The sequence below is a fragment of the Brassica oleracea genome, chromosome C5, assembly GCF_000695525.1.
Source record: "Brassica oleracea var. oleracea cultivar TO1000 chromosome C5, BOL, whole genome shotgun sequence".
NCBI classification, from domain to species: domain Eukaryota; kingdom Viridiplantae; phylum Streptophyta; class Magnoliopsida; order Brassicales; family Brassicaceae; genus Brassica; species Brassica oleracea.
In genome coordinates this window covers 6,989,896-7,013,191 of record NC_027752.1, presented here as the reverse complement: position 1 = coordinate 7,013,191, position 23,296 = coordinate 6,989,896, and the positions used below count along the sequence as shown (strand labels likewise).

At 35.2% G+C, this 23,296-nt stretch overlaps 3 protein-coding genes and 1 pseudogene across 3 annotated transcripts; 2 read left to right on the top strand and 2 right to left on the bottom strand.

Annotated features, from left to right (window-relative positions):
• Positions 1-3,873: 3,873 nt before the first annotated feature.
• LOC106344388 (jacalin-related lectin 36-like) lies at positions 3,874-5,826 on the bottom strand. Its single transcript, XM_013783778.1, has 3 exons — positions 5,817-5,826; positions 4,404-4,837; positions 3,874-4,295 (listed from the first exon to the last, which is right to left on the bottom strand). The coding sequence occupies exons 1-3, from the start codon at positions 5,824-5,826 to the stop codon at positions 4,044-4,046; spliced, it is 696 nt and encodes a 231-aa protein (XP_013639232.1). The 3' UTR covers positions 3,874-4,043.
• Positions 5,827-6,441: 615 nt separating this feature from the next.
• Positions 6,442-12,451, top strand: LOC106344387 (annotated as a pseudogene).
• A 3,593-nt stretch (positions 12,452-16,044) lies between these two features.
• On the top strand, positions 16,045-16,541 carry LOC106344386 (MLP-like protein 328). Its single transcript, XM_013783777.1, has 2 exons — positions 16,045-16,231; positions 16,432-16,541. The coding sequence occupies exons 1-2, from the start codon at positions 16,045-16,047 to the stop codon at positions 16,539-16,541; spliced, it is 297 nt and encodes a 98-aa protein (XP_013639231.1).
• A 1,394-nt stretch (positions 16,542-17,935) lies between these two features.
• Positions 17,936-19,413, bottom strand: LOC106344385 (glutathione S-transferase T3-like). The gene is made up of 4 exons (XM_013783776.1): positions 19,409-19,413; positions 19,235-19,309; positions 18,487-18,715; positions 17,936-18,445 (listed from the first exon to the last, which is right to left on the bottom strand). The coding sequence occupies exons 1-4, from the start codon at positions 19,411-19,413 to the stop codon at positions 17,936-17,938; spliced, it is 819 nt and encodes a 272-aa protein (XP_013639230.1).
• Positions 19,414-23,296: the final 3,883 nt, after the last annotated feature.

Below are 23,296 nucleotides of genomic sequence, written 5' to 3'. Positions count from 1 at the left end.
CATGTATTACATCTTGGGAAACATTATTACTGATTTTACAAAAAAATGCACAACTAAAATAGTAGACATGCAAATCACAAAACAGACTACAAACAAAACTATTATAGATCATTCCTCTACAAAGACATGCTTGGACTCCACTTGATATGGAAGAAGACTTCATCACAAGACTTCCAGGAAGTCCAGACGACTTCCAGGAAGTCCAGATGACTGAAATGGAAGTTGTCTAGTGCATTATATTTTAGACGACTAACATGTAAGTCGTTCCAGAAGTCTTCCAGATCTGAAAAACCTGCATATAAAATCCAGATCTGAAAAACCTGCATATCCAAAAACGTTCAAATGGCTTAAAAACGGAGAAAATGAGTGGAAGATTAGATAAATCTACCTTTATAGAACAAACAAAAATACATATATAAAATTAATAGATCTACCTCTAAATGAGTGGAAGATGAGTACTATCTGATTAAAAACCTGCAAAAAAATAGATTAGTAAGAAAGACATGAGACAAAACCGAAAAATTCATATAAAGTTTGATGTTTTCAAGTCAAAGAGATTAAAGTGGGTTTGGAGAGTTTTAGTTTGGAAAAAAAGTAAGAACTTTATACAACAAGAAGTTACCAGATGAAGAAAAATCAGACATAAAAACTTACCAAAACGTTCATATCTATTATGAAAGGGAGACTTCGTCAGAAGACTTCCAGGATGTCCAGACGACTTCCAGAAAATCCAGACGACTGAAATGGAGGTCGTCTGGAAGACTTCCTGGAAGTCGTCTAGTGCATTATATTTTAGACGACTAATAGGTAAGTCATCCCAGAAGTCTTCCAGATCTGAAAAACTTGCATATCAAATCCAGATCTGAAAAACTTGCATATCAAATCCAGATCTGAAAAACTTGCATATCCAAAAACGTTCAAATGGCTTAAAAACAGAGAAAATGAGTGGAAGATTAGATAAATCTACATTTATAGAACACGCAAAAATACATATCTAAAATTAATAGATCTACCTTTAAATGAATGGAGGATGAGTACCATTTGATTAAAAACCTACAAAAAAAGATAGATTAGTAAGAAAGACATGAGACAAAACTGAAAAATTCATATAAAGTTTGGTGTTTTCAAGTCAAAGAGATTAGAGAGAGGTTGAAGAGTTTTAGAATGATGAACATTACATTTTTGTTGCAGCCATTTGAGAGGAGGAGAGAGAATGTGTAAATTTTTCTTTATATAGGGAGACAAAATCCAATTAGGTTAAATATTTTTGATTCAAACGACTTCCTAGACGACTTACTTGTAAGTCGTCCAGAAGACTTTAATATTTTTAGCGGGAAATTAAAATATTTTTAGCGGGAAACTAAAATAGAAGACTTCCCAAGTAAGTCGAAATTATTTAAGCGGGAAAATTGTTTTTTAAAAATTTTAGGCGGGAATATTTGGATGAATTACATGTAAGTCGTCTGTTTTAATTTCTTCACCAGACGACATGGAAGTCGTCTAGACCCTAAACATAACCTCTAAACTTAATTAATTAACTAAACACTTCATAAAATCAAATTAAACTTCAAGAGTGTTTTCTATACACAAAAATAAACACGTATAGGTAAAAAATTAATTTTTCAAAAAAACATTTAAGCTTTCCAAAATCTAACCCTAAGAATACATACAATACTACAACATATGTTGCCAAACCCTAGACCAAAGAATACCATGTTTCACTACTTACACTCATTTATGTTGAAAACAATTCAATTTTGTTATATTTTAATTTATATCACTTAAAACTGTTTATAATTGCATGATTTTAATTTTTCGCTTGTCAAAATATTTTTTTTTTAAAATTTATAAATTATTTTTAAGATCAGCTACACCAGAAGATTTACTTTGAAGTCGTCCAGACGACTTCCAACATCTCAGACGACTCAGACGACTTACTGGGGCTATATTCGTAAAAATGACTTCTATTTTTTTGTTTGGTCACAAGAGACTGTGCTGTAATTTCACAAGGCTTTTAGATTAGTTTTGCATTTGATCAAGTTTGGATATAAGTTTGAGGTTAAAATCAAATTGTAGGTTAGTTTTGGCAAATTCCCATATATTATATATATATATTTTTTTTACAATAAAACATTTACAGACTTATATTATATTATATGTATCATCTCTTTTTTTTTTTGTTCACCTATATTATGTTATTTTTTATGCAACGTTCACTTATATTATGTAGAGAAAATGGAATGCATATACGTAACAAACACAAAAATTAAGTTTGTACATGTAGCATTCACAGGTTATAGTATTCTGTATATTTTATATAGTATTATATTAATTACCCTTATCAACATGAGCTGTTTGATCATATATGCATTTCTCTTTTTTTCATTTGTTTTTTTTTACTTTTTCATCCCCTTCCAAATTTATTTGATATGTATATTTTGGATTACATATAGTTCAACCAAATAATTATGTTGGTAAAAAAAATACGCATTTTTCTACATACAATGTTGTAATTTGGAATTTTCTGAACCAATTCTTTTAAACAATGTGGAACGAAGGTTGTACATTTGATTTAACGTATATTTAAAATAATGTTTTGTTAATATTTATGGTATACTATTCTATTTATCGAAATAGTATTGTTTCTCCTCTTCTTTTTTTTTTATTTCTCTTTCGCAGTTAATAAAACTCATGTTATTACTATGAATATGCACTGAGTATTCTATATTATTTATTTAACAAATATAATAGTGTATTTTGTCATTTTCACATTGTCATTCTGTAAGAAAAATAGGGTCAAGTTTATGTTCAAAATGTATATCAAATGGTGTTATTGTTGTATGGGTATATCTCCATTTTTTATCCTCTTATGAATAGCAAATTCACAATATTATGTATCGTCTCTGTCTTTGATAATTTGATGTTGTCATGGTATAAGGGGCAAATCCAGGATAAACTTTTAATGGTGCATACAAATGATAAAATATATTATATGTACATATGTAATATAGAAAATGTGATAGTGTGTGCATCGAACTCCTGACCAAAACAATCACTAGATGCATATTCCTTCCCAACTGGGCTATTTACTTGTAATTTCTCTGTCTAGCATGCAAATTTTAAAAACATATATATCATGGGTATCCACAAGCACTAACGTAGCCTGTATGGTATTCGCATTATGATAACTAGTGATATGAGTCAATCACTTGATACTAATTGGTTGAGTTGGAAATCAATTAACTTAGCGCACGGTCCAATGATTGTGATACGAAATAGCAAAAAAACAGGATTGACGTCCGAATAACCACTCAGTTGCTGTCTTTCAGTCTTTGCCTATAGAGGTTACTGATAAGCAATGGCAGAAAATCTCTTTATTTTTTTCCTTTTTAGTTTTGATTCTAGATCTATTTTGTGCCAACACAAAACCATATTATGATCCGCTGGCAATATTTGAAATTGTATGTAAAACCTGGTTGCAAGGCCGGCTGAGTAGGGGGAAAAGGGCTGTGACCGCCACGGGCCGAAGCCCGTATCTCGTATATTAATAGTTAAAAACTCAATTTCTTTTATAAATACATATTTTTTCATATAATAAATAAATTTGAAAATTGTCCAAAATTATTTGATGTGTATAGTTTTATTTTTATCACAGAATATAAAGAATATTACTGATTAAATTTTAAAAATATTTTAAACATTATATTATATGAATATAAATATTAGAAGATAAATAAATTTTTTTTATCCTAGAATCTACAACGGTGTTAAGCCGGCCTGTCCGGTTGAAATCTCAAAACATCAAGGAATCGTAAGCACTTTACAACGTAGCCAAGATTTTATACATCTTACAAAGAGTGTTACAAACTCCACTACAACACAAGGAGACACTGACACACAAGCACACAGTACGTGGAAATACCTTATTCAACCCTTTCGCTTACCGTTTACACACGTACAATGACAATTTATAAAGTGGAGCCTTCTTTATTGACATCTGACTATCTTTGTTACACTGGGACGTAGTAGAAGACATTCTCAAATCACTTGGAGATAGGCTTGACATGGACTCCAACTTGGTGAAGTATGTCAGCACCTGCTTTGCCATGGAAACCAACTATCTTGTGACCGTCTTCTTTAAGTAGGACACTTTTAGCACCTTCAAGTCCAAAAGGTGGAGAGGTTCGCTTGTTTGTCATGAACTTAAGCATCGTTATGATCTCGGATTCTGTTCCAAATATGTTGTCGTAGTTAATCTCCACCGCAGTGATGTATTCGTTTGGATCAAGCACGAACTGCATAAAAGAAACTAAACACAGATTTAATGTAAACAACATTATAAAAACGATATATATATATTGCAATCTTTAGATCTAACTGATTCTTATATTCATATATTTAACCTCTTCAGGTGCAAGTAGTGTCTTTTTTCCATGATCATTTCCAGGGACCTCCTTAGAGTCCTTCTCGTAGACAAACTTGACGTACGTTACACCAGATTCGCCTTGACCAACGCACACTTTTTTAACACCATCATGAGCACCATCGTCCCATGGGTTTCCCGCGTTACCACCTTTCGCCTCTAATTTTTTGGCACTGGCAGCTGATCCAGCTGGTTGGCCACCAGCAGAAGCCGACGGTATGGGAGCAAAGTGGACGTCAATGGAGTTGAGAACATTGCTGCTAGTGCCTTGAAAACCAGCGATCTGGTTATCTTTGGGTGCCTGGATGGAGAACTGGTTCCCGGTCTTGTTTCCGAAAGGACCATATTCGGTTTTGTTGGTCCTAAAAGCCAACGCTGCTATAGCATCTTCCTGGAAGTCGTCTGGAAGACTTCCTGGAAGTCGTCACGAAGACTTACTGGAAGTCGTCTCACGCATTATATTTTAGATGACTAACAGGTAAGTCGTCCTAGAAGTCTTCCAGATCTGAAAAACCTGCATATCCAAATCCAAATCTGAAAAACCTGCATATCCAAAAACGTTTAAATGACTTAAAAACAGAGAAAATGAGTGGAAGATTAGATAAATCTACCTTTATAGAACACACAAAAATACATATCTAAAATTGATATATCTACCTTTAAATGAGTGGAAGATGAGAATCATGTGATAAAAAATCTACAAAAACAAGATAAATTAGTGAGAAAGACATGAGACAAAAACAATAAATTGATATAAAGCTTAGTATTTATAAGTTCAAAGAGATTAGAGAGAGGTTGTTTTAGAATGATGAACATTACATTTTTGTTGCAGCCATTTGAGAGGATGAGAGAAAATGTGTAAATTTTTTTTTATATAGGGAGACAAAAAATCCAATTAGGTTAAAATATTTTTGATTCAGACGACTTCCTAGACGACTTATTTGTAAATCGCCCAGAAGACTTTAATATTTTTAGCGGGAAATTAAAATATTTTTAGCGGGAAACTAAAATAGAAGACTTCCTAGACGACTTACAAGTAAGTTGTTTAGTTTAAATTATTTAAACGGAAAAATAATTCTAAAAAAAAATTTAGGCGGGAATATTTGGACGATTTACATGTAAGTCGTCCAGCTAAAATTATTCACCAGACGACTTCCATGGAAGTCGTCTAGACCCAAAACATAACCTCTAAACTTAATTAACTAACTAAACACTTCATAAAATCAAATTAAACTTCAAAAGTGTTTACTATACACAAAAATAAACACTTATAGGTAAAAATTTAATTTTTTAAGGAAACATTCAAGCTTTCCAAAATCTAACCCTAAAAATACATACAATACTACAACATATGTTGCCAAACTCTAGACAAAAAAATACCATAATTCACTACCTACACTCATCTATGTTGAAAACAATTCAGTTTTGTTATATTTTAATTTATATCACTAAAACTGTTTATAATTACATGATTTTAATTTTTCGCTTATCAAAATATTTTTTAAAACATTTATATATTATTTTTAAGATCAGCTACACCCGAATACTTACTTGGAAGTCGTCTAGAATACTTCTAGCATTTCAGACGACTTAGACGACTTACGAAGACTATATTCATAAAAATGACTTCTGTTTTTTTTTTGTCTGGTTACAAGGGGCTGGTTGTATTTTCACAAGACTTTTAGATTAGTTTTGCATTTGATTCAAATTTGGATATATGTTTGTATTTAAATTCAAGTTGTGAGTTTTCTCTTATTAAATTATATCAAAATTATTAATATTTTATTTTTAAGATATCTAGATGGTTAATAAATTAATTCAGATATTGATTCAGGCACACAAATAAAAGAGTCTTAGAATGGCTTTCAACAAACAATTTTTTTTCACAATTATGAATTATCTATTGTTGTATGCTTTCTAATCCATATACCTACGTATTAGTGTGTTTTTCGAGTCAACATGCCCATTTATGAGTTATGAGTTACGAGTTCAACATGCCCATTTATGAGTTATGAGTTATGAGTTATGAGTTACGAGTTATGAGTTACGAGTTACGAGTTAGTAATTTAAAGTTCGTACTAAAAAAAATATTTTTCTAAAGAATTTTTTTTTGAGTTACGAGTTAGTAATTTAAAGTTCGTACTAAAAAATATTTTTCTAAAGAATTTTTTTTTCGAAAAAGTGTTGACGCCTTTTGTTCAAAATAAGACGTATTTGACTCGATTACGTACTAGCAAGGGCATCTAAAATGGATAATTTCGTTTCAACATATGATACAAAACTTTAGTTTGTGTAGTACGATTCTTTTTCTTATGGATTAAACCTAGCCATAACTTCTAAGTTGATACTCTCTCTGTTTCAGTTTTGCATTAAAATATAATTAAATATTTTTTTTAATTTGTGTGTCCAGTTTAATCCAATTTTAATTCTAAAATGAGATAACTAAAATGAAAGGGAGAGTATAAGTTGATATTCCTTTTTTTTAAACAAGAAAGTTGATATTCATAAATGGTTTTTTCAATATGAAACTGCAGATATAGAGTTAAGAATCATAATGCTGATGAGGCCGTCGATTTCTACCATCGGTACAAGGTAATCTCTCTCTCTCTCTCTCTCTCTCTCTCTCTCTCTCTCTCTCTCTCTCTCTCTCTCTCTCTCTCTCTCTCTACTTTGTAAATTCATTTACCGTAAAACTCAACAGGAGGATATCAAGTTGATGAAAAAGCTGAACACTGATGCTTTTAGACTATCCATTGCGTGGCCAAGAAATTTCCCCGTAAGTTAAAACTTAGAAGTTTTTAATACATAAAAATCGGGAGTAAAATTTTCCGAATTAGTGGTAATAACAGCTGGAAATTGATGAATATATAACAGATGGGAGGATGGAGAAAGGAATAAGCAAAGAAGGAGTTCAATTTTACCACGACCTTATAGACGAGCTCCTTAAAAATGGTCACATATGTTCTCACTATCTTGTTCATTTTGGTTTATCGTATCAACCTATAATGTAATTGAAAAAAAACTAACCTTTCATTGTTGTTTTAGACATAACACCACTAGTAACGGTTTTCCACTGGGACATAGCCGCCGATTTGGAAGATGAGTATGGTGGCTTTTTGAGAGAACGTGTAGTGTAAGCTTTTGTACTTAGTATCTCAGTTACATTTACGTTTCTCTAATGTACGCAAACAACATCAGTTACGTATACTCTTCTCCTAAATTGCAACTATATACAGACCGGATTTTGTGGAGTACGCAAACTTCACGTTCCACGAATATGGGGGCAAAGTGAAAAACTGGATTACGTTCAACGACCATGGGTCTTCAGCCGTTCAGGCTACGACACCGGGAAGAAACACCGGGGCGTTGTTCTCCGTACATCAAAGATTTTGGACATCTTTGCCAAGATGGACGGTCAGGATTTGAGGCTTATGTCGTTAGTCACAATTTACTCGTTAGTCACGCTGAAGCCGTTGACGCTTTCAGAAAGTGCGAAAAGGTAAAAGAGAAACCAAAAGTCCAAAACATAAAGAATGAGACATTTGGTTGCATTTTTTTTCTCATTTTTTTTGGTTTATTCGATTCTTAAAAGTGCAAAGGTGGTAAAATTGGGATTGCTCATAGCCCGGCTTGGTTTGAACCAGAAGATGTGGAAGGAGGTCAACGTACTGTAGACCGCGTACTTGACTTCATCATGGGCTGGTAAAGGAACGATTGATTGTTTTTTTCTCGATGTATATATTCATATTCAAATGGACGTATGAATTGCTCCGTAGGCATTTGGATCCTACCACGTAAGGAGATTATCCTCAAAGTATGAAAGATGCGGTCGGAGCTCGATTGCCCAAATTTACAAAATCCCAAAAGGCAAAACTGAAAGGCTCAGCTGACTTCGTGGGAATAAATTATTACAGTTCGTTCTATGCAAAGGCAAGCGAAAAGCCTGATTATCGGCAACCATCTTGGGCTACAGATTCTCTAGTGGAGTTTGAACGTAAGATTCATAATATTTATATACGTTCACGTATTCTAATTAATAGATTGCTGTTTTGTGCTGTGTTCAAAAAAAAAAAAACAGATTGCTATTTTGTGCTATACTATCAACGTGTTAATAAATGTAACTGGAACAACGGATGTTATTAATCTATTGAGACCTATTTACGTATGTTGATTATTTTGTGAAAAATATATGCAGGTAAGAATAATACTCCTATTTTTATCTTTTTAATATGAAAATAATACTCCTATTCTCATATAAATCAAGTCCAATGTTCATTCAACAAAAAATAAATTAACATTTTGTTTGCTTTTCTTACATGTTTAGCCAAGACTGTTGATGGATCCGTTAAGATTGGCAGCCAGGTTACACAACTTCGTTCTTAATAACCTTAGTTAAATGTTATGAATTGCGTTTTAATTGCTTTCGTCTTTCTTATTTTGTATACGCAGCGGATTTAAGGAAGCTTGTGAAATACATAAAAGACAGATATGGCAACCCTGAGATCATAATTACTGAGAATGGTTTGTCAATATTTAAAATGTTTTTCTCATAGTATAAATTTATTATTGTTTTTGTAATCTTTTTTATAGGTTATGGGGAGGACCTTGGCGTGAAAGATACAGATCATAGCGTTGCTCTCAATGACCACAACAGAAAATACTATCACCAGAGGCATCTTCTGGCCCTGCATCAGGCTATTTGGTGAGATCAATTAAATCATTTGTGGTAGGCAATGACGTTAATTAATTATACACGCTGTTCTCCCATTTACATATTATCCTTGTTGCATCTTGCAGTGAAGACAAGGTGAATGTTACATCTTATTTTGTGTGGTCATTAATGGACAACTTCGAGTGGCAAGACGGGTACACGGCTAGGTTTGGTCTCTGAAAGTTTGGTAAATCTCCTTGAGAAGAGTGGTTCTATTCACACGGCATAAATAGCCAAGGTTGTTACGTAAGTATCGTAACTACAAGATTTCACAAAGATTGCATCTAATCTATTTACAGAATATTCTATATTCTAACACCCTCCCTCAGTCGCAGCGTGTGGAGAGCGAACGGTGAGACTGCTTCGGAAGTCATTGAATAAGCTTGTGGACAGTCCCTTAGTGAATATGTCCGCGTATTGAAGAGAAGATGGAACGAATAGAACCTTAACATGACCCAGCGCCACCTTTTCTCTAACAAAGTGTATGTCTATTTCAACATGTTTTGTACGTTGGTGACGTATCGGATTATGAGCCAAATAGACAGAACTTATGTTGTCGCAGTAGACAATCGAAGCCTTGGAGATGGAAATGTCGAGTTCAAACATAAGGTTTCGTATCCAAGTTAGCTCTGCAACGGCATTTGCCACACCTTTGTACTCGGCCTCAGCACTCGATTGTGAAACAGAGGTTTGACGTTTTGATGACCATGAGACAAGATTGTCACCCAAGTAAACGCAATACCCAGAAGTTGATCGTCTTGTGTCTGGACAGCCGGCCCAGTCCGCATCCGAATATGCTACCAGTTGATTGATAGAGCCTTTGTGTAGCTGTAAGACCAACTCTTTTGTCCCCTGCAGATACCGTATGATGCATTTCAGAGCGTGTAGATGAGGGATGCGCTGGTCGTGCATATAGAGACAGATTTGATGAACCGCATAAGCTATGTCTGGCCGGGTAAATATGAGATATTGCAGGGCCTCAGCGAGACGTCTGTATTGAGTGGGATTGGGAACACGTTCGCCTTCTTCGGCTTTTAGCTTCGAGTTCAAGTCTACTGGTGTCGCAAGTGGTTTACACTCCTGCATGCCTGCCCTGTTGATGATGTCAGTTGTGTACGCCTGTTGACTGAGAAAGATCCCATCATTAATGAATTCGGCTTTAACACCAAGGAAGAAGTGCAGTTTTCCTGAATCGGACATGGGAAACTCGGTCTGAAGGTCTGTTACAATTTTGTTGAGGAATTTATTGTCTGAAGCCGTCAGGATAATGTCGTCAACGTAGAGCAAAAGGTACGCTCGCCTTGAACCTTTGTTGTAGATGAACAGAGATGCGTCGCTCCTGCTACACTTGAAACCCATATTAGTGTCAAAAGAGGCAAAACGAGAGTTCCAAGCTCTAGGAGCCTGTTTCAAACCATAGATGGCTTTGTTGAGTTTGCAAACATAGTCTGGATGAGACTTGTTTGTGTATCCAGGAGGCTGATGCATGTATATAGTTTCATCAAGAAGTCCATGGAGAAAAGCGTTTTTGACATCGAGCTGATGTATTGGCCATCCATTTGCAAGACTGACATCCAGGACCGTGCGTATTGTTACTGGTTTCACAACGGGAGCAAACGTTTTGTTGTAGTCGACACCTTCTTCTTGAGACTTTCCATTAGCAACCAGCCTCACTTTGTGTTTAAAAGGTTTCCCATCTGCATCAAACTTGTGCTTATACAGCCACATCGAATTGACAATGTTAGTGTTCTTTGGCCTTGGAACAAGATCCCAAGTCTTAGTCTCAATAAAAGCATCAATGGCATCATCCATTGCTGGTGTCCAGTTCGGATCCTGCAAAGCAACTTTATGGCTAGTGGGAATTGGCGAAACAGTGGAAAGAAGAGAAAACTGCTTCTTTGGCTTAGTGATGCCCGCTTTACCTCTTGTTTGCATGGAGTGGACAGCAGGTGGAGCTGCTTGAGGTTGAGTTATAAGCGGTTGAGAAGGCACTGGCGCTTGAACAGAAGCAGCAACAGGCAGTAGAGGAGTTGTGTTTTGGTTGTTTTGAAGAATGGCTTTGAAGATAGGAGATGGCTCATCGCCATGTTGCAGAAAGTGATAGGTTGAAAGAGAAGTAGCTTTTTCTGCAGCAGGGAACACGCATTCATCAAAGTAGACATGGCGTGATGTAATGATCCTGTTTGTCTTAAGATCAAGACAACGGTATCCCCTTTGTTGAGTAGGATAACCAAGAAACAGACAAGGAGTTGATCTAGGAGAGAGTTTTGGAAGGTTAGAGTGGTTTAAATTTGGAAAACAAAGGCACCCAAAGACTCTTAAGTGATCATACCTCGGTTACTTTTTGAAGAGAACAGAGAAAGGGACTTTATTTTGAATAGCCTTGGAAGGTAGGATGTTAAGAATATGCACTGCAGCGTGAAGAGCTTCAACCCAATATCCGGATGCGAGATGAGCTTGGAAAAGAAGGCACCGGATTGAGTTGTTGATAGTTCTGAGCATACGTTCTAACTTTCCATTTTGTTGAGATGTATGAGAGCAAGAAAAACGAAATTGCATCCCATTTGGGTGAAACAAAGTCTGGAAGTTGGAGTTTTGATACTCACCTCCATTGTCACACTGCAATGCTTTTATGCGAGTGTTAAACTGAGTTTCAACATATTTATAAAACTGCAGAAACTTGGAAAACACTTCATTCTTTCTTCTTAAAGGAAATACCCATAGAAAATGAGAAAAGTCATCCAAGAAAATAACATAATATTTGAAACCACTAATACTTGTAAGAGGAGAAGTCCAAATATCAGAGTGAATAATATCAAAAGGTTTAGTAGTGAAAGAATCAGATTTTTGAAACGGAAGTTTTATTTGTTTCCCAAGTTGACAAACCTCACAAGAAGAAAAGAGATTGTCATTAGTACAAGCAATTTGTAACACCAAAAGCTCTATCGAGATGAGTTTGAGGAACAACCATCAAGAAAAAAGAAAAAGATAGAGATGGTGATGAAGGGAAAAGAGAAGAGGAGAGCACCTAGTGCTCTGATACCATGAAAGTTTGGTAAATCTCCTTGAGGAGAGTGGTTCTATTCACACGGCATAAATAGCCAAGGTTGTTACGTAAGTATCGTAACTACAAGATTTCACAAAGATTGCATCTTATCTATTTACAGAATATTCTATATTCTAACAGTCTCTACTACATCGATTTCAAGAACAGCTTGACTCGTATGGAGAAAGAATCTGCAAAATGGTTCACTGAATTCCTCAAACCGGGCCCGAAGCAAAAATCATCCAAGTCGACGTTCAGCGAGGAGCTCTAAAGTCAAGTTCTCTACAAGATCTCAAGCTTTTGTCACGTGGGACAATAAAAGAAGGATGAGTTTGTGTTGGAGTTCTTCGTATTATGTTTAGGCCATGTTAGTTTACGTGTCGCGCGACTTGCGACATGCGACTAAACCTGCGACCTGCGACTAAAACTATGTTCGTTTACGTGTCACGCGACCTGTGATCTGCGACCTGCGACCAGTCGCGCGATCAAAATTTTCTTAATTTTTAGTCGCTGTTTTTTCGGACGACTTGAATGGAAACCCGCGAGTGGTCGTGCGATCAGTCGTGCGATCAGTCGCACGACATCAAAACGAACAACAATATGCGACTTGCGACATGCGACTAATCACAGATGGCATGTTACGCGACAGCAAAACGAACAACAACCTGCGACCTGCGATCAGTCGCATGTCGCATGTCGGAGATCGCAGATCGGGCGATAGGTAAACGAACATGGCCTTATTTTCTAGTGCAGTGTAATTAGAAGTGTCTTCAATAAAAAAAAAAAGGGGGTTACGATACCCAAATATGTGTAACATGTAAAGCGCAGATGCTCTAAATCCGAAATCCAACGCTTTTTCACGCTTACAAAAGTATTGCTATTCGTCTCACTAGTATATCCACGTCATCTTATGATTCTCTATTTATCAATTATCATCATCTCATCTCTAACTATTTTTGAAAGAAAAAAAAACAAATATCTTTATATATATTAAACTAACGGTACTATGACAAAAAAAAAAAAACTAACGGTACTAATCTTTCATCGAGTATGCATCATGACCCATATTAATTTATATACCTAATAGTTATTATTTTTAATTAGGGAAAATTTGGATAAATGCACTTCGATAAGAATATAATTTGAAAAATACATTCTTGTTTAAGCTTTTTGAAAAATACACTATTTATATATAAATTTACCAAATTGTCTAATCTTATATTTCTCAATTCCTATTAAACCATTTAAAATAATAATTTAAAAAAAATCGTTAGAGAATATTTTGTTTAATATACTACGCAATATCTTTCTCATATCTTCTTAATATACCTTAAATCTATTTTTTATTATTTGAAAAAAAAGGACGCAAGACGCGTCTCGTCTTCTCGAACCCTGGGTTAATTGTCATCTGTACTACTCAAAGTCACACTTGTGTGCGGCATATTCAGAGAGCTTAATCAAGATGTGAATGTTTTGGAGAACAATCAATAGCTCGAAAAAAGCACGGAAACAAGCTTGCTCAAGATGTCATCGTACATGACACAATCGTGCCCGTACGTTGCGACTTTGGAATTTGTGTTTTTATGTTCTAAACTTTTTTCTGTTCTAAACGCTTTTTCTGCAAAAATTTGGTTTTGGTTACTCTAGGTTTTGATAACTGTTTTAGTTTTTATTTTGCAATAAGGTTGATTATTTTGAACTGATCCCGTCTGTTTGCATTGAGAAGCCACTTGAACTGCACAATGTTTTGGGTAGGCAATCTTGTTTCTTCGGAAGTCTCGTTTAATTTTTGGAAGGAAAAACAACACGGTTGTTTTGTTTCAAATGATAACACCATTGTGTTTGTTTGTGAAACTAAGAATGTGAAACCAATGATAATTAGTGTTCTTCTTTTCTCATATTCAAAGTAAAACAAAATAAACACATATGTGAATATCATATTAGAAGAACTTACTTGGTCTCGGCTTCAAGAAAGAATGAAAATTTTGTATAGAACGAGACATGACTTGTGTTTATATAAAGCTAACAAAATAAATTAAAATCTATATAAACTGTTTTTTCGTACTTTTCTTATTAATTTCAAATTTATATATTAATTATTGAAATGTCAAATTGAGGTAAAAAAGTAAATTCACATTAAAAAAGTGTAGTTTAAAAAAAATAATAAAGAAAGTGTATTTTTCAAATTTCAAATCCTAAATAGGGTATTTTGCAAATTATCCCTTTCAATTATTCAAATTTTAATATTATTTTACTTATTTTTTAATCATTTAATGCACTATTAAAGATCATTGAAACACTTAGAGAATCTCTATTGTATTACTCTGTATTTTACTTTAAAATGGTGCAACACCAAAATGAAATAGGATTTTACTCGAATGCTTTTTTTTGGCAACATAATTTTGCTCTAATGTATTACTCTATTTTTCACTCTAAAAATGAATATTCTAAAAATGAATATTCTAAAAATATTATATTTTTATTTAATTAATCATTGTTATTCTCCTACTCACAAAAACTACCAATTAACCCTAAATATCTTATGTTTATAAAACATCCACAATATATAATTTGTTTAAATTAAAATTTTCTTATTAAAAGTATAATAAATAATAAAAATATATATATTATAAAATATTTTGGTTCAATGACGAGTATTCGAATATTTTTTCTCATAAATTTTCAGCTAATGCATTTCGAATGAATAATGAGTTTCTTTATCATGATTTTCTAAAATTGGGCAAGAAAAATTTTAGAATCGAACATTTTCATCGTTTAATCAATACTTCAACGATCATGTCAATTCCAGAAATGATTTACCGGATTATTAAATCACGTATTTTACGTTATATTTAGGTTATATTTATTTTATATTTTTATGTTTAGTTTGGTATTTTTATTAGTTTATGCAACTTTTATGTAAAATTATTAAATAATCTCTCATGAAATATTATATTTATTTTGTATTATTTTTAAATAATATTTAAGTATGAAATAAAAAAATTCAAAATTTAAAGGACAATTCTATAAATAAAAAAATTAACTCCAAAATGGAGTAATAAGTAGGATTACTCCATAAATAGGGTAATCCTAGCCATTACTCCATTTTGGAGTTGAAAATAGAGTGGGTTGGAGCATATTTTACTTCAAAATGATGTTTCTTCTACGAGAAGGAGTGGATGTTTTTTGAATAACAAGAGATTTTAACACTAGATTTAATTAGAATTTGAAAATCATATAATAAATATTTTTTGAATAACAAGAGATTTTAACGGATTTTAAAAATTCTCAAACCAATAACAAGAGATTTTATTAAGATTGTTAAATCAATCTACCTAACAAGAGATCTTATTAAGATTGTTAAATCAATCTACCAATAACAATGAAATTTCAAAATTTTCAAAGTTGATGAAAATTCATCTTGAGTAGATGAGACTTTTTAATAATGAAAATCAAACCCCATATATGTTTTACATTGCATTATGAAACCCTACCTATATCTAAATTAAGATACTACTAACTTTTTTTTTTTGATAACCGTAGTGTGATCCCAAAGGCTTTCTAAGCCCAAATACTAATCACTACGAAGCCCGCAGGATCTGCGTTTTCTTACCACTTAAGGTACCCCGGGTGGCCAAAGGGAATCGAACCCAAGACGGTACTCACAGCTGTGAGCCCTTTACCACTAGGCCAAGACCACTTGGTTAATTAAGATACTACTATTATATATGCATGTATGATTTTGATAAATTATGATTTCTACCTGTCTAGTGTTGCGGTGAGTTTGTATATATAAAAGGAGGGACGCACTTGAATTTACTCATCAAGCAAACACTTGACTCATCTCTAAAGGAAAACTGAGAAATGGCGATATCAGGAACATACGTAGCAGAGGTGCCACTCAAAGGGTCGGTGGAGAAACACTACAAAAGGTGGAAGAGCGGAAATCACATTTTCTCGGACGCCATCGGCCACCATATCCAAGGTGTGGCCATACACGACGGCGACTGGGACTCCCACGGCTCCATCAGATCCTGGAACATCACATGCGGTCCTTATCTTACTCTTTCTTGTTTTATTTGTTGGTATCCGGGGACATGTCAATCTATCTCGTGATGTCCGTAAGACTCAAGACTTGGTCGCACTCTCCCCAGATCAATAGGTAGAGCTACCGCATAGGGTTTCTCTCTTTATGTTTGGTAATATTAGTTGTCTAATATTGATTACGATTGTGTGTGTACTATTATGAAGATGGGAAGCCTGAAGTCTTCAAGGAGAAGAGAGAGGTAGACGACGAGAAGATGACATTGACGTTGAGAGGACTAGATCAGGGTCATGTGGTGGAGAAGTACAATATATGACAATTTTGTGTCGGTTATACACAGAAACCGCCTCTAAAACGATTGTTGGTTTATTCGAACCACGAGAATATTGCCCTTTCCAAGCGGTGGGACAATTCTTTCACTCCCAATGCATACAATTGATGCTTTCAATCATCCCGGGAAATCCACGATGCGCTCCAATATCAAGTAGATGTTGAAGATCAGCTGGTGTTGGTATTCTTAGGTACTCATTGCCGAAAAATAAATAATTCCTTCCACAAAATTCTCCAAACATGACCGAGTTGTCGTTTCACCGAGCCTGAGGTATTCGTCGACCGTGTCAGCCGCAATACCGTATGCCAAGACACGAATAGCTGTTGTACATTTTTGGAGTGTAGAGAGACCAAGCCTTCCAAGACCATCTTTCTTTTGGCGAAAGAATTGAACTTCGTTGGAGAGTCCATCAACAATGTGCATGAACAATGGCTTGTTCATTCGAAAACGTCGTCGGAATAAATTTTCAGCGTTGGAGTTTCACTGAAATAATCATTCCATAAACGTATATGGTCTTCTTCACGATTTCGTTCGATATAAGCTCGTTTTTTTCTTTTTTTTCCTTGCTTCTTCTTGATCATTAACATGAATGGTAAATTTCTCAAAGGTTTGATCAAAATGTTGATCAAAATATTGATCAAATGTATCATCAATTGATCCATCTAAAGTGTTATCAAAGTTTTGCGATGAAGAAGCCATATATGGTTTGATCAAAGAGTTTTAGATGAAATTGGTTTTATATTTAAAAATAAATAAAGAACAAGAGGGAATGGTGTTTGAAAAAAACAAAGAACAAGACGGAATGGTGTTGTGATCAAAGTGGTTTTAGATGTTGATAATAAGAAAGAACAAGAGTGAATGGTATCAAATGAGACACAAAGAGATAATGGTGTTGTGAATATAATCTTGGTGTTTGCAAACTTTATATAGACACAAAGAGAGAAACCAAGTCTGTGACTAAATAATCCGACATACACAAAGCATCATAAAGCTTTTCAGACATACAAGTCCGTGACGACACAAGTACTAGTCCACAGAAAAATACAAAGCTACATAAGCAACCGTGACTACACATGAGGACAACAAGCTCGTGAATGACTACACATGAGGACAGCAAGCCCATGATTCTTCCACTCTTTCACTCTTTCACTCGTTACCTGAAACAAAGAACAACAACAACAACATATATATTAAACAGAAACCAGAACAACAAGTAACAAGAAGTTCAACCGGAAACATATATATTAAACAGAAACTTAAGCAACAAGTTACACGTACACAGAAACTACAAGGTAGAGAAACTTAAACAACAAGATAAACTACAAAAACTCCATGACAATAACGAGAACAAGCAACACAAACTTAAATCGAGACTTAAACTAGTTAGACATCAATTCATGGATGAGTTTCTTCTTCAAAGCTTCTTCATAATCCGCTAGTGGTCCTTGTTTAGCAATGAGACTGTCAAGTACCTTCATCTTAGACATCCTTTCTTTCAAAGCCAAATCTTGCTTCTTGATGCTCCACATTGTCTGAAACTCAGACAGCTCCTTCCCATCAACCATTGTCTTCTTAGAACGAGCCTTTGCTGCCTTAACACCCATGGGACGATTTGTTACTTCATCATCGTCAGCATAATCTGCTTCAGTTGCTTTAGAGCTTGCTGAATGTGAAATATCCCCACACTTCCTCTTTCTGGAGCTTCCATCATTTTTACCCGTAGATAGCTCACACCACTTCTGGTGATTACGCAACTCTTTCCAAGCATGCTCAAGGGTAAACTTTTTTTTATGGTTGGTGAAGAAGATTCCATGGGCTAGTTTGAGAACATCATTCTCGTTTTGACCACTGCTTTTCTCTCTGGTCGTAGCTTCATATGCTCCACAAAACTTGCAAATGACATCATTGATCTTCTGCCAACAATTCTTACAGTGAGATGCCTCTCTCTTTTCACAGCCAGCAAGCTTAGGACTAGCATTGTAGTACGCAACAAATCTTTCCAGAATGCAAGAAACTTTTGCTCATTTCCTACTACTGCATCTTTGCTCGTGTTTAACCACGAGCTGATGAGCACAACATCGTCTGTTGGAGTCCACGTCCTTCTTTCTTTACGACTGGCTTGAGTGTCTTCACCAAAGTTTGAATCCTCGGTGCCTTGACTGCCAAAGAAGGGAACTTGCGATTAAGATAGTGTTTCACTGTCTGATACGTTACCAAAGACAAGATTTTGTTGACTGCTAAGCAGTTCAACAAAGTTTGAAGACTAAGTAAATGAATTAAAATACATTTCCGAAGTGAAAGACGAGAGAAATAACAGATATGAATCTGTTGGAGATGGAAGAGAAGCAAGGAGTTTTAAAGATGGAAGAGAGATATAACAAGAAGTACCAAACACATTCAACACTCAAAACAACTAACAACAAACACATTCGAGTTGACATATATCTAACTTCTATTAATTACCCTTTCACAACCATAATCAGACACAAAGCAAGTCATTTATTATCGACAATTCAATTCATTTTCAAACAAAAGCAAGTCATTTAACTACCTAACTCAACCATAAGCAATCCTTTTTTCATTACGAACATCAATGCCAACAGGAAACAAACCAAACACATTAACTATCTAACTCAACCATAAAGCTTTCAATGACTTTAAAAGATTAAAACATTTACCTGTTTTGCTCCACTGAATGCACTCCTCTGCTTTGACGATCCTTTATGTTTTGCTCCAACGAATGCACTCCTCCTCTACAGAAGCAAATCAAAAATGAGAAACAAAGCAAGGAATCAAATTGAAGGATTCAAACATACAAATAAACACAAACACAAGAGAGAGACAAACCTAACATCATCTATTCAATTCAGACAAGAACGACAATCAATTCATTTGAGACCACACTCCAAAACACTTTCAATCAATATCATAAACGACCAATGAATAAAACACAAAGCTTTTTTTAAAAACGTCCAATCAATTGTTGTCAACAAACAAACACAAGAGACATAGACAAATCTAAATGAATATAAGGATATATATTTTACCTGTTTTGCAGTTGTAGTCATCTTCTTTAACGAACCTTCATGTCTATTGATCTGTCCTTGTTAACAAACAAAGACAGAGACAAATGAAAATTAATCAAAAGTAACCGAGACAACAAAAAAATCAAATAACAAAGAAGGATTCAGACATAAAAGGAATAATACATACGTTTACCTTGCGGTTTGATTTCCTCGAAGACAGCCACCGAGAGAGAGGCACAAGTTTTTCACCGTCGAGGAGATCCACCGAGAGAGAGGACATCAACAGAGACGCGGACTCGTCGAGGAGAGAGATAGAGACGAGTCCACCGAGAGAGACGCCGACTGATTCATCATCGGGGAAAGATCACGAGACAGAGGCGGAGTCTTCGAGGTTTCGCGAGAACGAGGAGGAGTCGTCGAGGTTTCGCGAGAGAAACAGTGAGTCATCGAGGGAGAGAAAGAGAGAACCGGAGTCCTCGAGATCGAGAACGACGCGGAGTCGTCGAGGTTTCAATCGAGAAACACGGAGTCGCCGAGAGAGAAGGAAAGAAGCGGAGTCGTCGAGGGAGAAAAAGAGAGAAGTCGACTCGTTGAGGGAGAAAAAGACGCGTCTAATGACACATGTCTCATTAGATACGTTTCTTGTGCGGCTTAATTAAGCACTGTCGCTTCTCTTAATACATTATTTTCTTTTTTTTTTTTAAATCCGAGAATCATTAAGCATTCCCACTAAGCTACTGCGTTAATCATGTTCTTAGGTCTCCTGTTTAACATGTATATGTATATTATATATACTTGTTTTTTTTTTTGTCAATACTTGTTTTTAATATTGATCATGATATGATCTATGAGTAAATTTTTAAAATCAATGAAGTGCCTAAATACTACCAAGTTTTAATTGACGGATGCATTTCCTTTTGTTGTTGATATTGTAATAGCTTCCATGAAACGTACAATTAATTATAGTATATAAATTTCACAATTTAAACTGCAAAGAGTTATAAGAAGAAAAATGTTCTGTCAGTTTATCACCGTTTTACGATTTTGGTAGACGTGAACATGGAACTATTATTTTTAACATGCAAATATTACACAATTTAAATCTCGGTGAAAGGGAAAATGCATTGACAGACCAGACGGTACCATGACATTAAAATAAGCGATTACAAAACATATCAAATAAGAAGCATCTGGTGAAATATTTCAAATATAGTTCTTAATAGTATTGATAAGATTAATGTTGCCGACCGTTAGATATGATTTCCGTTAGTTTAAAGGTAGAATATTAGCAGAAAATTAAAGCACGCTTTGAACCAGAAAATTAAACAATTCTAGTATAAGTCATGAAGAAGTACACATTGCTTTGCCAGTGATGAGTTGCAGACCACCTAACAATAGAGAGAGGGACAACAGACTGATTCAAACTCGAGTTTATATTAGTCTTCCTTTGCGTCGAACCTAATTAAAAACAGTTTGAAAAATCATGTACATTAAACAAATGGATAATGATAAACATGATAAATTCAAATGAAGTAAAAAGATACTCAAAAGACATGTTAAAAATAAATTGAGGATCACAAAATAAGCTGAATGATCCAACTTTCTTTTAGCCGTCTTGGATTTTAATTCGAAAGATTTTTATTTTATTTTTGCGTTGTCTCTATAACTTTTTCTCCTTTCCAACTTATTTGATCTATTTGACAATTTTTTTTATATCTTTGTTTCCTTTGTTTTCTAATTGTTTTTGCTTTTAGATGGTTGTGGCAAAGAGATTTTGTTTTCAGCTCCTTGATTTTTCCAAAATTTTGAGGTCTTGTCTAAGATTTGGAGTTGGGCGTATTTGATCCTGATTGTTTTTTTGTACATTGGTTGTTTTGTTCCAAGACGCTTTCTCAACGTTGAAAGATTCATGTTCTAGGATTGGGCGGTGTCCGTCCACTAATGTAAAGATTGGGCATGGGAGAGGTTTGACGAAAGAAACTTCCCGGGTGATCATCTTCTGAGCTCTGATCGTAGACCAACCTCATCCGGCAGACAGATTCTTGTTCTGCTGATCCTTCTTCTTCCAGACATGAATAAGACAGAATGAATCTTTATCTGGGAAGGTCAGACCTATCTCGAAATCTAATAAATTGCCTCATGGCCCCTGTTAGAAGGTGATCCACCTTGCTCCAATGCATGTCGAAGGTTTAGTTGGGGAGCACTACGGTATGCTGCATCTATATCTCTTCGTGGGACTAATGAGCAACACTTATGTTGCTTGGATTATCTATTCAGCACAAGCACACCGCTGTGCTCTGGAAAAGTAAATGAACTACTATCGATACCCCGCTGGCCATCGGGGACCGAGTGGTAAGGCCATGATCTGGAGGGGAACGCGTACCGAGGAATTTTACCGTACTCCGTGCAGCTATTGTTCTCTTTCCTGCCCGGGAAGGTGGATCAAAGAAAGGTAGTTTGCTTCTCTCCTGGACTGATGGTCGCTTATGTAGTGGTCGGCCTTCCTACCGGAAAGTCGTATATACGGTTTGGAGGGAGATAGTTCATATCTTTCGAGATCCACCCTAAAATATGGGGTCAAAAAGCCAAAATAAAAGATTTGAGCCCTTAGGCAAAGTCGAGTTATTTTCTTCTTCATCAGCCTTCCTTCTCGCATTCGAAGTGGTAGTGGTACTGGAACGAGTTATTTCCTATTAGATATGGTTTCATTCAGCGACACCGATGGGAATGCATGCTACGAAAGATAAGGTCGAGTCCAATACATCAACCATCTAGTGCAAAAAATTGTATGGGAGTCGTCCTCGGAGGGATTTCCCGAATGACCATACCGAGGAATTCTACCGTACTCCGTGCAGCTATTGTTGTTGATCATGCGGAGCCTACCCAAAGGTACTGTAAAAGCCAGTTCATATTTCTGCGAAAATAAATAAGAAAGCTCATTTTTTTCTTTTATTATGCTAGCCTTTCTAAATATCCTTCTCTTGTTGATGAAGCGCCCCCTTATGGAGTTGAGCCTGACTTGGGCAGCCGCTTTCATTGTTGTACCATTATATTCTTTTTTCATGTCTTTTATGGATGGCTGTTCTCATTCCGTCGGAGGCGATGGAAGCGGTGCCAGCTCTTCGAAGCGACCGCGTCTCGATCTGCCCGCAAGCAAGTAGATCATTCGACGTTAGAGGGACTGACTCGTAGCTAGGGTCCCATATCTCTTCTATTATTCAATTTGATCCGTCTTCATGTTGGTATTCGTTGGGACGCATGCTTAGAACGGCCTCTAAGGGGTTGTTGTATAACAAGTGCATAATGTCCACTGGGACGTCCGTGTCAAAAAAGTATTGTTTTTGATGCAATAATGAAATATTTTGGTTTCGTTATTTGTCTCGGTTTTGTAGAAGATTGGAGTTTCATCTCCCGACGTTGGTTAGTTGGTATGGGTTTCAATTGCCTGAGGTTCATCTTGTATCGTAGCATTTTATTTTTTTGGGGTTTGTGACTCATAGTTTAAAACATGCCGAACCATCAAATCTTACCAAAGCATGCTATCTTGTACTTTTTTCCCTTTCAAAGTAGATGTTATTTAAAGAAAATTTTAATGTTCCTAAATAGATGATATTTTTACATTTTAATATAATTTTTTACTTTATCAAAAATTGGATAACCAATGATATTTTATATTTGGTTTTGTAATTAGTTAAATAATTTTTAGTTTATATT

What these genes read in the sequence shown, in the direction of transcription:
- LOC106344388 (XM_013783778.1), bottom strand. An exon ending in CACTACTTGCACCTGAAGAG is followed by an intron (nt 4,296 to 4,403) that starts GTTAAATATATG and finishes TCTTTTATGCAG; the next exon opens with TTCGTGCTTGATCCAAACGA.
- LOC106344386 (XM_013783777.1), top strand. Translation starts at nt 16,045, where the DNA reads ATGGCGATATCAGGAACATACGTAGCAGAGGTGCCACTCAAAGGGTCG. An exon ending in ATCCTGGAACATCACATGCG is followed by an intron (nt 16,232 to 16,431) that starts GTCCTTATCTTA and finishes ACTATTATGAAG; the next exon opens with ATGGGAAGCCTGAAGTCTTC.
- LOC106344385 (XM_013783776.1), bottom strand. An exon ending in CATTCAGTGGAGCAAAACAG is followed by an intron (nt 18,716 to 19,234) that starts GTAAATGTTTTA and finishes CTTCTTTGGCAG; the next exon opens with TCAAGGCACCGAGGATTCAA. An exon ending in AAAGAGAGAGGCATCTCACT is followed by an intron (nt 18,446 to 18,486) that starts GTAAGAATTGTT and finishes GTCATTTGCAAG; the next exon opens with TTTTGTGGAGCATATGAAGC.